The sequence below is a fragment of the Haplochromis burtoni genome, unplaced genomic scaffold (genome assembly GCF_018398535.1).
Source record: "Haplochromis burtoni strain Fernald_Lab_line unplaced genomic scaffold, NCSU_Asbu1 Contig_663, whole genome shotgun sequence".
Taxonomy (NCBI): domain Eukaryota; kingdom Metazoa; phylum Chordata; class Actinopteri; order Cichliformes; family Cichlidae; genus Haplochromis; species Haplochromis burtoni.
Window position 1 is genome coordinate 137,450 of NW_024583024.1, and position 13,030 is coordinate 150,479.

A 13,030-nucleotide genomic window follows, 5' to 3' on the forward strand; every position below is an offset into this window, starting at 1 on the left:
AGACAAAACATTAGGCTTCAGTTACCCGTGCACTTATCCTAAAGTTTCTAATGTGTCTTATACAGATGCAATAACAGAAGCAAGTTAACTTCGGGAAAGCAGCTGCATTTTGATTTTTCATTTATCTTGCTATAAAACACAAAAGCTCTGTCTGTCTGTTTGTTTCTTTGTCCGCAAACTCCTCCTACACGATTAAGAGTTGAGCTGCTAAAAGTGGCACACAGGTACCTCCTAGGCCCCTCAAGGTCCTTATCTATATCAGACATTATGAGTTCATCATGTTGTTTAGCAACTACCTACCAGTGGGCTAAAATTACCTCTTTTTTCTTTTTGCTTTCATGCAACTACAACGTCTCATGAATGCATTCTGTGATTTTAACTTCATGACAGTCTCAGTTTTGTCTGCAAAAGCCAAATTACACATTACAAAAGACAATGTTAGCGTGTTGCCTAGCAACCACCCAGCTGAGGGCTAAAATGACTCTTTGTTTGCATTTTTGCACCTATAACAGTGTACGACAGCACTGCATCGTTTTCAGTCAACATGCATCATAGCGGTCAACACCACAAACAGGTCAAACAATACTGTAGCATGGGAACAAACTTCCTTTAATTGGATTGTTTATTTTTTTATATATATATACTTGTTGGCATGGTTAAAAAATAAAACCATGTTATTACATAGAAAATCTAGGACGTTACTGGCGTGTGCTGAGCAAGTAATGATCTTCAAAAAATTGTCTTAAAAGGTTGAATAGCCAACTATTTAAACCCCATTAAAGTCAAGAGATGTTTGACTGGTTATGGGTTATAAAAAAGTCAATTGTGTTGGGAGGGGGGGGGGGGGGGGGGGGGGGGGGGGGGGGGGGTAGATCTGAAGAATAAATGGTAACCTTTAATTTATTATGATTAGTAGATTGGAAGGGCCCAAACACAGGACACAAGTGGCAGAGATCATGAACAAATGTAAGCTTTAATGGTTGAAACCCAAGTCTACGGAGATAAAACAAACCTTAAAGTAAACCAAAGGCCAGAATGAAGTCAAAAACATAGGGGAGGGGGGGAAATCCAAGGTATGGAGACAAAGCAGGAACAAAGACTAAATAAACTGGAAAGACCGACCAAATGAAAGAAAAATATGAGAATGGAAATTTGCGCAGAAGATTGAACACAGGTGAAAACAGTTAGCAACGAGCAACAAAAATCAGGCAATCAGGATGGACAGACAGGAAGCAAAACTGACCCAGGACACCAAAGAAAACAGCCCTTCAAAGTAAGACAGGGAAAAACCAAAGGAGGCGCAGATATAACACAGGATAAAGAAAACAAAGGGTTGATCCATAGACAGACTGAGACAGAAATGATGACTACGGTTACTGACCCTAACACCAAAACATCAGTAAACACATAGAGCAAAGCCCATCACAAAAACAACCATAAAGTAAACAGAGACTGGGTAATAAAACAAGGACTCACTGTAGAATAATCAGGAAATTAAAAGCAGAAATCCAAAACTTCAAACACTACAGCAGAAAATCTCACCAGCAGTTCACAATTAAAGCTATTAAATAAGAATTCACAACAGTGAAACAAGGCCACATTTTGTGTAGCAGACATTTTTCTGGTTTTTCCTCCTGTTAGTCTCGTCAGAGCTCCTTTGAATTATTGTGGGGATCTAAAACTCCAGGTTAAGAACCACTGCATACTGCAAGTAGTTATGTGGCTTCAGTTACTTTAAAGAGTGTCAGATTGGCAGATTAACAGTGTCTTCTCCCTGTGCTCCTTTTAAATGATACTGCATATGTCCTGTGCAGTTCTAGGGAAACTGTGGTGGTGCTCCCAGACAGCTCTATATTTTAGCCTGGGAATCAGTTGTGTTTTTGAGGTGATGCCATCCTGATGGGCAGACACTCAGAGGACACAGTTGTGTTTAATGTATGAGAAAGATGTTGCTGGTAAGTTGCAGGGATTGAAAATGCAATAAAGGAAACAAACTGTGACAAGCAGCACATTCTTTCACTCCGTTCCCTTTGTTTTGTGCACCAGTTTGGATGTCTGTTTGGAGCTGCTGCAGAATTGACTGCCAAGCATCTGCTCAAAGTTGTGTCCGGTCACAGAGAAGGATGCACATGAAACCTCTGGCAGCCATGTTGGCTTCCATTCTTCTTTCTCCTCCCTTTTCTCTCTGTCTCTGTCTGTCAGCCATTTTAATGCTGAGCTCATACAGTGTGGCTGGGCGGGGCAAGACCAACCATCGGGCTCAGCACTCCTTCTCTATGCCAGGCAGGAAGTGGCCAGGACAGCTGCTTGCAATTCAACCTGGGACTTTGTTTGGGTGACCTACATTATGACTTCTACTCTAAAACTTCAGTACCACTTCTTTGTCTCTCCTTTTTCTCGTTCTGCTGGTTTTCAGTGGTGGACAGAAACTCGCTCACTCAAACCATATCTGTGCCCAGCCAAAGAAAAGCAGATAAATTGATCGGAATTTAAAATTTGCAATCAAAGCTTTCCTCCATATCCCAAATGTGCTCTACTGGACTGAGGTCTGGTGACTGTGCAGGTCATTTGAATACAGTGAACTCATTGTCATGTTCAAGAAGCCAGTTTGAGGGTTATGACATGGTGTGTCATGTCAAAGTTGTTATGTTATGTCTCATGAATGCATTCTGTGATTTTAACTTCATGACAGTCTCAGTTTTGTCTGCAAAAGCCAAATTACACATTACAAAAGACAATGTTAGCGTGTTGCCTAGCAACCACCCAGCTGAGGGCTAAAATGACTCTTTGTTTGCATTTTTGCACCTATAACAGTGTACGACAGCACTGCATCGTTTTCAGTCAACATGCATCATAGCGGTCAACACCACAAACAGGTCAAACAATACTGTAGCATGGGAACAAAGTTCCTTTAATTGGATTGTTTATTTTTTATATATACTTGTTGGCATGGTTAAAAAATAAAACCATGTTATTACATAGAAAATGCGCTGAGCAAGTAATGATCTTCAAAAAAATTGTCTTAAAAGGTTGAATAGCCAACTATTTAAACCTCATTAAAGTCAAGAGATGTTTGACTGGTTATGGGTTATAAAAAGGTCAATTGTTTGAAGCATCCATCAGAAAATGGGTCCATTGTGGTCATAAAGGGATGGACATGGTCAGCAACAATACTCAGGCAGGCGGTGGTGTCTAAACAATGGTCAGTTGGTATTGGGAGGCCCAAAGTGTGCCAAGAAAATATCTCCAACCCTACAACACCAGCAGTCTGAACTGTTGATATAAGGCAGGGTGGAGCTTTTCTTTCCATTTGTCTGTTTGTCTGTTGTTCAGTTTTGATGAGTCTGTTTAAACTGTAGCCTCCGTTTCCTGTTCGTGGCTGAAGCAGTGTGGTTCTGCTGCTGTAGCCCTGCTTCTTCAAGGTTCAACATGCTGTGCATTCAGAGATGCTCTTCTGCGTACCTTGGTTTGTAACAAGTGTTTATTTGAGTAACTTTTCCTTCCCGTAAGCTCAAAGCACGCTGGTCATTCTTCTTCGGCGTTGACGACTTTCACCTGCGGCTCCCTGGATGTTTTGTCTCTTTCAGACTATTCTCTGTAAAGAGATGGTTGTGTGTGAACCAACAATCATACACTTTCAATGTCACAAATCAATTTTCTTCCTCATTTCGATGTTCAGTTTGAACTTCAGCAGGTGGTCAAAGGGACCATTTTTTTCTATATAGGTGTCTGAATTTTTTTAATCACTTATATCAGGAACATTTTAATAATTCATTATAGAATCGGGATCTATTATTTGGATTAAAGGTTTGAAAAATGTTTTTCACACCTTATTTCACTTGTGCTCTACCAGGTAACAATATTAGAAAGCCTTGCAGCCTTTTCTCTTAGTAAACCTGGCTGTATTTCTACAAAGCCACAACTCAAAAACAGAATGAATGTAGTCACTTTGGCAAGAACAAGCGAGTATTCTGTTGATAATTTTACTATTTCTTTCCCTCTTTGATTCCAGATGAGTTTTGTTTTTACACTGACATGCTGTCATTTATTTTAAGTACATGTCCTGATTTAATGTTTCACTCCTCCAGCTTCAGCCCAACCTCAGATTTGTCACCAACAATTCCCATAAAGCGCTGAAGATTATTTATGCCGATGCTTCTGTAGCATGAAGGACAAACAAGTTATACCACGGAAGCCGCGTGGTTAACTGTCCAACTAGCAGCAAACAAGGATAATTGCAGCCTGCGGGGCCAGCTCTCTGTCGTGTACATTCAGGATACTCAGACTGTGTAATTTTGACAAACATGCTACTAAAACGGCCCCACACCCCCACTTCACCCAGGTCAGGAAGCGGTCTCTGGGACAAAGTTGCTGAATCAGACCCTCCACAAACTAACCCCCCTCCCCCCAACCTTTTGCACCCCCAGGAAGTATCTACCCTCCTCATGTCTGGTCTCCGGCTGAAGCTACAGAGGTCTGTCAGCTAATCCTCAAATATAACCACATCTGTCTCATCCTTCAAGCGCCCACCTTTTCCTTTATCCTGTAGCCCCTGTAACCTCACCTAACACCCCCCCTCCAAGCCTCCTCTTGCCTTCTCTCCCTCCCTCCCTCCATCCATCCATCGCTGACTTCTGCACAATAAGCAACATCTGGTTCTCATTTCCACAAAACCAAAACAACACAGGGAGGAGAGGAAGAGGGGAGGGGGAGGCTGGGAGGAGTCGAGAGGGAGAGGCTGTTGAGGAGAAAAGACATCCATGTGAAAAGACAGTGAGTCAAGAGAAAGAATGAGGAGCTCCATTTCTCACTGCTGGTGCAGTCGGGAGTCTTTTATGATCCAGGTGTGAGGATGTGTGTGAACTTAGAGTCACCTTGCTGAAATTTCTTACACCACTTCTTTTTTTTTGTCTGTTAAGTCCCTCTGTGGTCTGCACCACGTCCTCCCACACTGTAACACTACAAAGAGTCAGCTCCTTTGGTCAGCTGTATGAAAACGTTAAGACACAGAGGAGGTGGGGGGAGGTTCAGAGAAAAACTTCCCATCTTCCACGGAAAAGAATCTGCAACTCAGCGGCTAGCAGCCCTAATTACATGGGACTGTGCTGAAGTCTGCACAAGACCCGGGCAAAGAGAGAGAGACGGAGGCAAAATGTGAGGAAGGGGGAAGAAAGGAGGGTGAGAAGACAGGCGGGGGGGCTTACCTCATTTCGTAAATACTGAGTTTACAAGTCAAAGTTGCAGTGAATTAATGCTGACTAAACAAAGGCACAGCTGCTCCTTTTAACAGCCAGGTTTGGATTTTGTGCCGTCTCACACGTTAAAACAGATTAAGGTCAGTGCAAATCTACCAGCGCTGAAACTCAACAGTCATCTTATTGGCTTTTTTAAGTGTTTCTGCATCTTCATTATCCACCTAAAAAACTTTGAGTCAACACCAAAAAGATCACTTTCCATGGGATTAAACTTCCTGCCAAAAACTCGCCTGCAGCCGGATAATCGTCTTTCCAGGCACCAGGCTTGCAGGAAGGCCCGATGAAAACCCCAGATTTTCCTTTTCCTTAGTGCATTCCCCAGGAAAAATAAAGAATGTGATTCTTTGACCATAAAGCTTACTGTTATCATCAGACCTTGTGCTTTTATAGCTTGGATTTTTCTTAAACCTTATCTCACACAAATCAGTGTTTTAGTTTGGAGCAGGTCTCCCAGAGCCACTCAGGACTGAGGGGTTTGTCAGCTAATAACACGGTTACTGCAGCGTGCCACGGTGTGAACCCCTCGCTCTGGTCCTGTATCACTGCTGCTTTATGTGTGCCAGCTCCTCCCTTTCTACTGCCAGCCCAGCAGTACTGCTCTGCGCCCAGCCTCAGACAAAATGGCGTTCGAGCCAGCTCGAGTCCTCACAGAAGAGAAATGCTGCATTCTAGTGGAAGCAGATGCACATGAGCTGAGATTTTACCACAAGGACCCACGAATGCATGACAGAGTATAAAGAAGAAACATTTTATTGCATGAGTAGAGAAAAACACAAATGACAGAGCAGACGAAAACCCATCATAAATACATCCATCATCCTGAATATCAGCATGGAATATCAGAGTTAGGATAGTCGGCCTCTAACTTTGAGATTTCTTCTTCATTAGTAGTTTCCCTTTGGGTTTCAGCAAAAGAGACTTTTTGTGCTCCTCCATTCTTTTGGCCTCCTCCTGTTTCTCCCTCCACGCCTCCATCCCTCGGTCCACCTCCGAGTTCAGCATCACAATACGTCTCTGAGAAGAAAAAGAGATGAACAGATGAGTGGGAGTGCTAAAGACGATAAGGAGGTTTTTATGTGACACTCACAGATAGAGCTTCTCTCTCTTGCCGCCTCCTCAGCTGGCCTTTCATTGGAGGTGCCGGCCGTCCATCTGTGCATATAAGAAGACAAAGTTGGCACAAAAGGAATCAGCTGGTGCAGCTTTGTCAAATAGTTTCAGGCAAAATGCATTCAGAATTTATCAGGATAAGAAGGAAAGAAACACAAAGAAACTCACAAAGATCAGTATAAATTAGCATGTCTAGCTCAGTCAGTTGTGATTGAGCCACAGTCTCTGTGGCGCAATCGGTTAGCGCGTTCGGCTGTTAACCGAAAGGTTGGTGGTTCGAGCCCACCCAGGGACGATGTCTTTTTGCTTAGAAACACACAGTGGTACCCACTGTGCCAACCCTTTGTGAGTAAAACAGCAGACAAAAGTAGCTGCTTCTTCTGTTTTCCTTTATTTAAATTTTAAATGATGTCCTGTAGATGGTCCACAAACAATACAGCTTTACAGATTTTTATTTTTCTCTATAAAAAAATATAAATACCTGCAAACGACCAATCAGGCAGATCTGTCAGAGGCCCGTACTCTGTGCCGCTTCTAGCAAGTCCATGTCTGCAAGATAACACACGCTTCAATAAACCTGCACAGTCTCGTTTTTAAGTGGTTTTCAGTTGTTACACATTTAACCTGACTCCATCCCAGGTTCTTAAAAACAAAGAAAAGATGAAACATCTGCATTTCTCCTCGTACACTTCATGCTGTTGTGATGCTGTGAGTGCAAACGTTATGTGTTATAATGAAGCTGCTGCTGACGACCATTCACTCCTGCCTGTGAGGCTGCTGTGAGGGTGTCTAAAGGTTTTAATTAAAGGTTTCATCCAGTCGATCAATCCACATTCAAACAGCGGAAATCTTTATTTAAATGACAGTGAACTCACTCTTTCCGCCACTTCTCTCCAGCCTGGACTCCACACGTTGTGCTGAACTGTCTGCTCGAGTACCTCAGCACTGAAAACAACATCACGCACAAACAGTCACCTACACGAGCCTGTTTAATTAGATATGTGGCGTTTACGAGCAGGTACACACACTGTTAGCATTAGCATTAGCTTTGCTCGTCAACATCACCGCGTTGACGCCGGTCACTCGCACAGGCAGGGAGCCTGGTAAAAGCAGGTTATTACAACTACCACACTCAGCTTCAGCGATGAAACTATACACACACACACAGGGAAATATGTGAGGATAACCTCTGTCTCACCTGAGCAGCACAACGTCCTTACGGGAGCCGCCATGTTGCCTGCACAATTTTGAGCCTACCGCCAGGGGGCGCCAAAGACACGCCGAGGTCCTGTTATTCACTTTGCCCCGTCATTCTTGTTTTTACACATCCATCAGTAAAAATCTCGGTTATTATCTCAAAATGTCGAATTACTATCTATAAATAGTGACAAAATAACTTGAAATTTTGATTTATTAAACCCAAATTATATTCTTCCTACTCATGGATTATGCTTTTTTCCCAGTGGCATAAAAAAGCTTTCATGAAAAAAGTATTTAGAATATATTAAGCCTCGTTTTCCTCATTTGTAATAATGTAATTTTGAAATTATGGATTTTTTTCCCCATTCAGACAGTGATTGATGGGGTTGGGAAGCTCATCTTGTAACCGGAAGGTTGCCGGTTTGATCCCCAGCTCTGTCTGTCGTTGTGTCCTTGGGCAAGACACTTCACCTACCGCCTGCTGGTGATGGCCAGAGGGGCCGATGGCCCAGAAGCAAGGCGATATGGCAGCCTTGCTTCTGTCAGTCTGCCCCTGGGCTGCTGTGGCTACAACTGTAGCTTGCCTTCACTAGTGTGTGAATGAGTAGTGAAACTGTAAAGCGCTTTGAGGGTCTCGAAAAACTATATAAATGCAATCCATTATTATTGACAAGCAGCAAGACAATAAGACAATCTATGTGTCCAATAAAATATATACAAAAAATAAACGAATTAAATAAAGAAACTAATAAATTAATTAAATTAATTTAACACATCTGAATTAAAATACATTCAAATAAATTGGACAGTAAGGTGTACATGCATAAAAAGTAATTTAAAACATTAAAGGTGTGTTCTTTGTTTCAAATGTTTCTCAACAACTGTATTTAAAATTAGGGGAAAGCACACATGAAGTATAACTAATTAGAACGTACTTTCAGGACTGATTTCCCTTAGAGATGAAAATGTGACCTTAAACGAGCACGCACAACACCACACGGTGGGCTGTGAAAGTATCCTGGTATAAAACCTTGTTGGGGCCTTTTAGTAATGAGCTTGTAAGTATGCTTTAGGTCCCCCAGCTTCCTTCACTAGCACAAAGACATGCATATGAAGTTAAACGGTTCATCTAAAAGATTCCGTCGATGTGAGGTAAACAAAGTGATTGAAGTGTACAGAGACAATGTGTGGTTGTGTGTGGATTGAGGGGTCAGCAGTTCATTCCACAGTTGCATAGCAGCAAATGAAATAAAGACTTACTCATATTATTAGCACTGCTAAATGTATAAAAGAACTGTTAAAACTTTGCACATGGTATATATCCCTCAATCTATGTGTGTTTAAAATGACCACAAAAAGCTGCCATACGTGTGTCTGATGGGTGTGTGTACTCTGTGGTGGGAACACACAGGCAACAATGCAGACAGGAGAGGGGTAAATAGTGGCCCAGCATCTCTTTTTTTCCCCTTGGGGGCCTTTAAGAGGTTAATCCAGCTGGAAACCTTTGCATTGGGACCATCGCAGCCCACCTGTGAAGGAAAGGTGCAGCTGTAAGTAACAACCTTAATGGCTGCAGCTCATGTTGTTGTTAATGCTTCCACGCAGCATTTCTGTTTAATGTGGCACCTGTGCTTTTTCTTGGAAGTGCAGATATGTGCCGGGGAAATTGGTTACAGCACACTTTTCTTGTGTGATCACGGTTTATGGATGGCGTGGTCGTTGCTGGCATATCAAAGGCACGACAAGGTGATGAAGCAAGACATCTGGGAATGTTTAGAAGGCTGATTTCTTTTCATCCCCGTCGCACTCGCCGACTTCAAACCAGTCAGGCCTCTGTGGTCATCCCGTGGCGCTCCACGTCTGAGGAGCACCTGTTTCTTGAGTGAGTGCAACGCCACTTATGATGAGGTTATAATGGAAATGAATAGGAGGGAGATCTTTCAAAGAACAGCTTTGGTGATTTATTCATTTTTTAGCATGTCAGATGTGATAAGAGCAGTAAAAAACAGGTTTTTCGTGCTAGAGAGGTCGCAGGTTATCCAGACTGCTAATGGGAAGCTGGAAATTTTCAAATGTAAAGATGTTTGCTCATCGTGTAAAGGCTATTCCGATTTTTTTTTTTTTTAGCTGATCAAAAGGTTGTAGTGTGATGTTTTGATCCCGCACAAGGTTAGCCTTAATGTGAGATCAGCTGACCCACAGCTGGGGCCTTTAAAGCACAAAAAGGAGGAAACATTGAAAACTAAGTGTCCAAAACATCAAAGGAACAATTATATTAGTTCTCTGTGCCTCCAATTTTAAGGTAGAGTATGATTACCATTGTTCATTAAACTTTTTGTGTTTGCTTTGGTAAGTGTTGCCATTTTTCTCGTTCCCTCACCCCAACTGTTCACAGCTCCCTGAACCTGCAGGTTTCTTCCTGTTAAAAGGGAGTTTTTCTTTCCTGCTGGCGCCAAATCATCACCCATATTATTTTAGGACCTCTAACCTTATAATATGAAGCTTGTTGAGGTGACTGATGTTGCGTTTTGGTGCTGAATAAGTAATCCGAACTTGAATTTAGAACATGTTGCCTGTAAAATAAAGTGTAGGCCTAATAAGCTCATAAGCTTAAATCTCCACATTTTTTCAGTCTTACTTTTTTTTTTGAAAAACAAAATGCTCATAAAATCACCAAAATCAACATTTGGGAAAAGCTGGTCTTTTGCCAGAAACTTGAGGTTGTGGGGCACCTCGCAGCTGTGTTTGTTCTATTTGCAGCTACCTTTTAAGAGAAATAATACAAATAGTGAGTGATTTATATACACAGTGATGGAGATAGATGGGTCTGCACTTCACGTGCCTGTCTGTAATCATTACCGGCAGAGCACGGCCGCTCTCGCAGCTCTTCAAAGTGCTGTTTTTGTATGAACAGCACCGACACTAAGCCCTGAAGAATTTCTCTGTTAGCTTTGCAGACAAGTTCCCACTCGCAGTCGTGAGGCGAGCGCCAGAGGTTGCCAGAGGTTGCTGCAAGGTACTCCGGTGAAACCCGCAGGAGCTGCGATGGGCTGCGTGTGGAAGAGATCTGAGGGGCATATGTTTAAAAATAAAATAAACTGAAAGGTCAGCGAGCCTCCTGCAAACACAGCATACAGCCGGACTGTGTTTGCTGTGTTTTTTGGTGTTTCCGTCAAAGTGCCGCAAATCGGCCGGAATCCGCGCAGACTAATGCCGGGTAGTCCTGAAATAGCAGCGGGATGTTTACTCTGTATCGTCCTTGGAGAGCTCAGACACGCTGAAAAAATTTACCGGCCGCCTCACCGCGCCGTGTCCTTCCGCGCATTCCACAGGCTGGTGGTACAACAAAGTAGGCCCGTTGCCTCAACGACGCGGATCCACTTGCTGCGACTCTAATGTGCAACAACACGTGATTATAAATGTTAAACAGAGCCAGAGAGGCGCTCTGTGTCAAAACAGAGGCTTCTTAATGAACTACAAGCAACTGGGAAACATTAGGGATGTATATCCTTGAAGCTAAGAGCTTATTATTACGGTGTTGATGCATTAATGTGCAGGGAGAGCGAGGTGGTGCTTGTTCCCGCAAATATACGTGCTTTTGGTTGTGCTTTAACAGCATTAAGTTGAAAAAATAAAGAGGAAGTCTTAATTTGAAAGGTAACTAGTAAATATTGGTGTCAGCTAAAGTGAAGAAGTGAAAAAAACTGTCACTCTTATTTTGAAGTAGACAAGTCCAAGTGGCCTACACTCTCAATGTGTATTTCAGCGTAGTCACTTTCCATTACTGCTTTGTAACATTAGGATTTACAGCTGGCGCTACAGTAAACTGCACAGGGCCGTGGTTTTGGTTACAGTCAGCCTATATGAGCACAGACAAAATGAGGGTATTTCTGAAAACAGGACTGTTTATACTGTTGGTTTGGCTTGGTGGTCATTTCACAGTTTAAGCTTGTGCCAAGCCACAACCACATGAATACGTGCGTATCCAGAGCTCCATCACAACGCTAACCTAATGGCTAGAAGCGCTTCGGGGCAGGTTAACCCTCTCAGGGGCCCCCAGGGTGGGGAGGGGGGGGGGGGGGGGGGGGCCTGTTTATGCTTCTCCTGGAGCCAAGTGTATTAGTCAGTGAAAGTCAAAAAACAGGCCAATTATAAAATAAACTAACATATTAAAGAATAAACGAAGACTTAAGTGAAGCTAAGCAAGCATGAACATGTGCCCCTGTTTTACCACCTCATGTGCAATAGTCCTGTGGGGATGCATTTAGACCTCTTTACTTTGTTGAAATGTGATTTTTGTCCCCCAGAAAATGTGTGATTTGACCTTTAAAACACTGTAATGTACAACAATGTCACTTCTGTGGACTCATACACCAGTGCTAAAATGATCTAAGTAAAATTACTCCTTAAGTTTTTACCACTTAGCTACATTTTGAAAGCAAATATTGAACTTTTTAAACCAGAACATCTCTTTGGTAGCTTATATAAAACATATAAAGTAAGTAGTGAATTTTAGTGTAATAGCTGAAGCTACAGTTGAACAGACTGAATAATTATGTTTACACCTACCTAATGAATTGGTACTTATTGTTTGAATAAACCATTATTTTTTTATGCATTGCTGCATGACTGATGTAAGCACAAAGATTAAACTAAGATGAATTGAATCCTATTTACTTTATTGAATTTAATTTTTCAGGAAGTGTCTAATTTGAGCATTAAAACGGTGCAGTTGTAGAAGTACGTGATTTTACTGGACTTAAAGCCCAGTGGTGAACAAATAAATACAAATTAACTAAATTTTTAAGGCAAATATTGCTCTCTTTTTAAAAGAGCAGATCTCTTTGGCAGCTTATGTAATCAATAATAAAATAGTTGACTAAGTTTAGGTAGTATATCAAGCAGATCACTATCAGCCAGAATAATTATGTTTGCACTTTAATAAATCACAGCCTATTGTTAAAATAACCTTCTTCTTTTTTTAAAAAAAGTAGAGCATAGCTATATGACGGATTTAAGCGTATTTTATTGTCCAGTGCTTATAATGTAAATGCAGTGTTGAATTGTGGAGCTGCTCCCTTGACCTACTCTGATGACTACTTCCACCACTTTAGACATTACCTCAGTGGTTCCTAAGGCCTTGGGTGAGGCTGAAGTCTTCATTTAAAAAGTCAGAAACTGAATAGAAACATTTTTCAATCTATTTTGGTCTAAATATTTAGTTACAGGAAACTTTAAAACAAAAAAAACAGTTTTGGCTTGGCTCGATTATTTTTAAGTGTTCTTTTTATATTATTATGATGTTTCTTAAATGTTGAGTATGTAGTTGTGTAGAGACGGTCTCGCTGGCGTTATCCTCTGTGGAGTTTTGCGTTATGAATGACGACACAGCATGTCTGGTAAAAAGGTGTTCCGGCCTTGTTGGGGGATACGAGCCGCCGTTTAAAATGCGTTAAGTCGAACGC

At 41.9% G+C, this 13,030-nt stretch overlaps 1 protein-coding gene and 1 non-coding gene across 2 annotated transcripts; one reads left to right on the plus strand and one right to left on the minus strand.

The window, feature by feature from the left end:
• Nucleotides 1-5,987: 5,987 nt before the first annotated feature.
• On the minus strand, nt 5,988-7,646 carry mrpl52 (mitochondrial ribosomal protein L52). The gene is made up of 5 exons (XM_005949439.2): nt 7,564-7,646; nt 7,241-7,310; nt 6,847-6,914; nt 6,343-6,407; nt 5,988-6,269 (listed from the first exon to the last, which is right to left on the minus strand). The coding sequence occupies exons 1-5, from the start codon at nt 7,595-7,597 to the stop codon at nt 6,117-6,119; spliced, it is 390 nt and encodes a 129-aa protein (XP_005949501.1). The 5' UTR covers nt 7,598-7,646; the 3' UTR covers nt 5,988-6,116.
• trnan-guu lies at nt 6,587-6,660 on the plus strand. Its single transcript has one exon. It is a non-coding gene; the product is annotated as a tRNA-Asn (tRNA).
• Nucleotides 7,647-13,030: the final 5,384 nt, after the last annotated feature.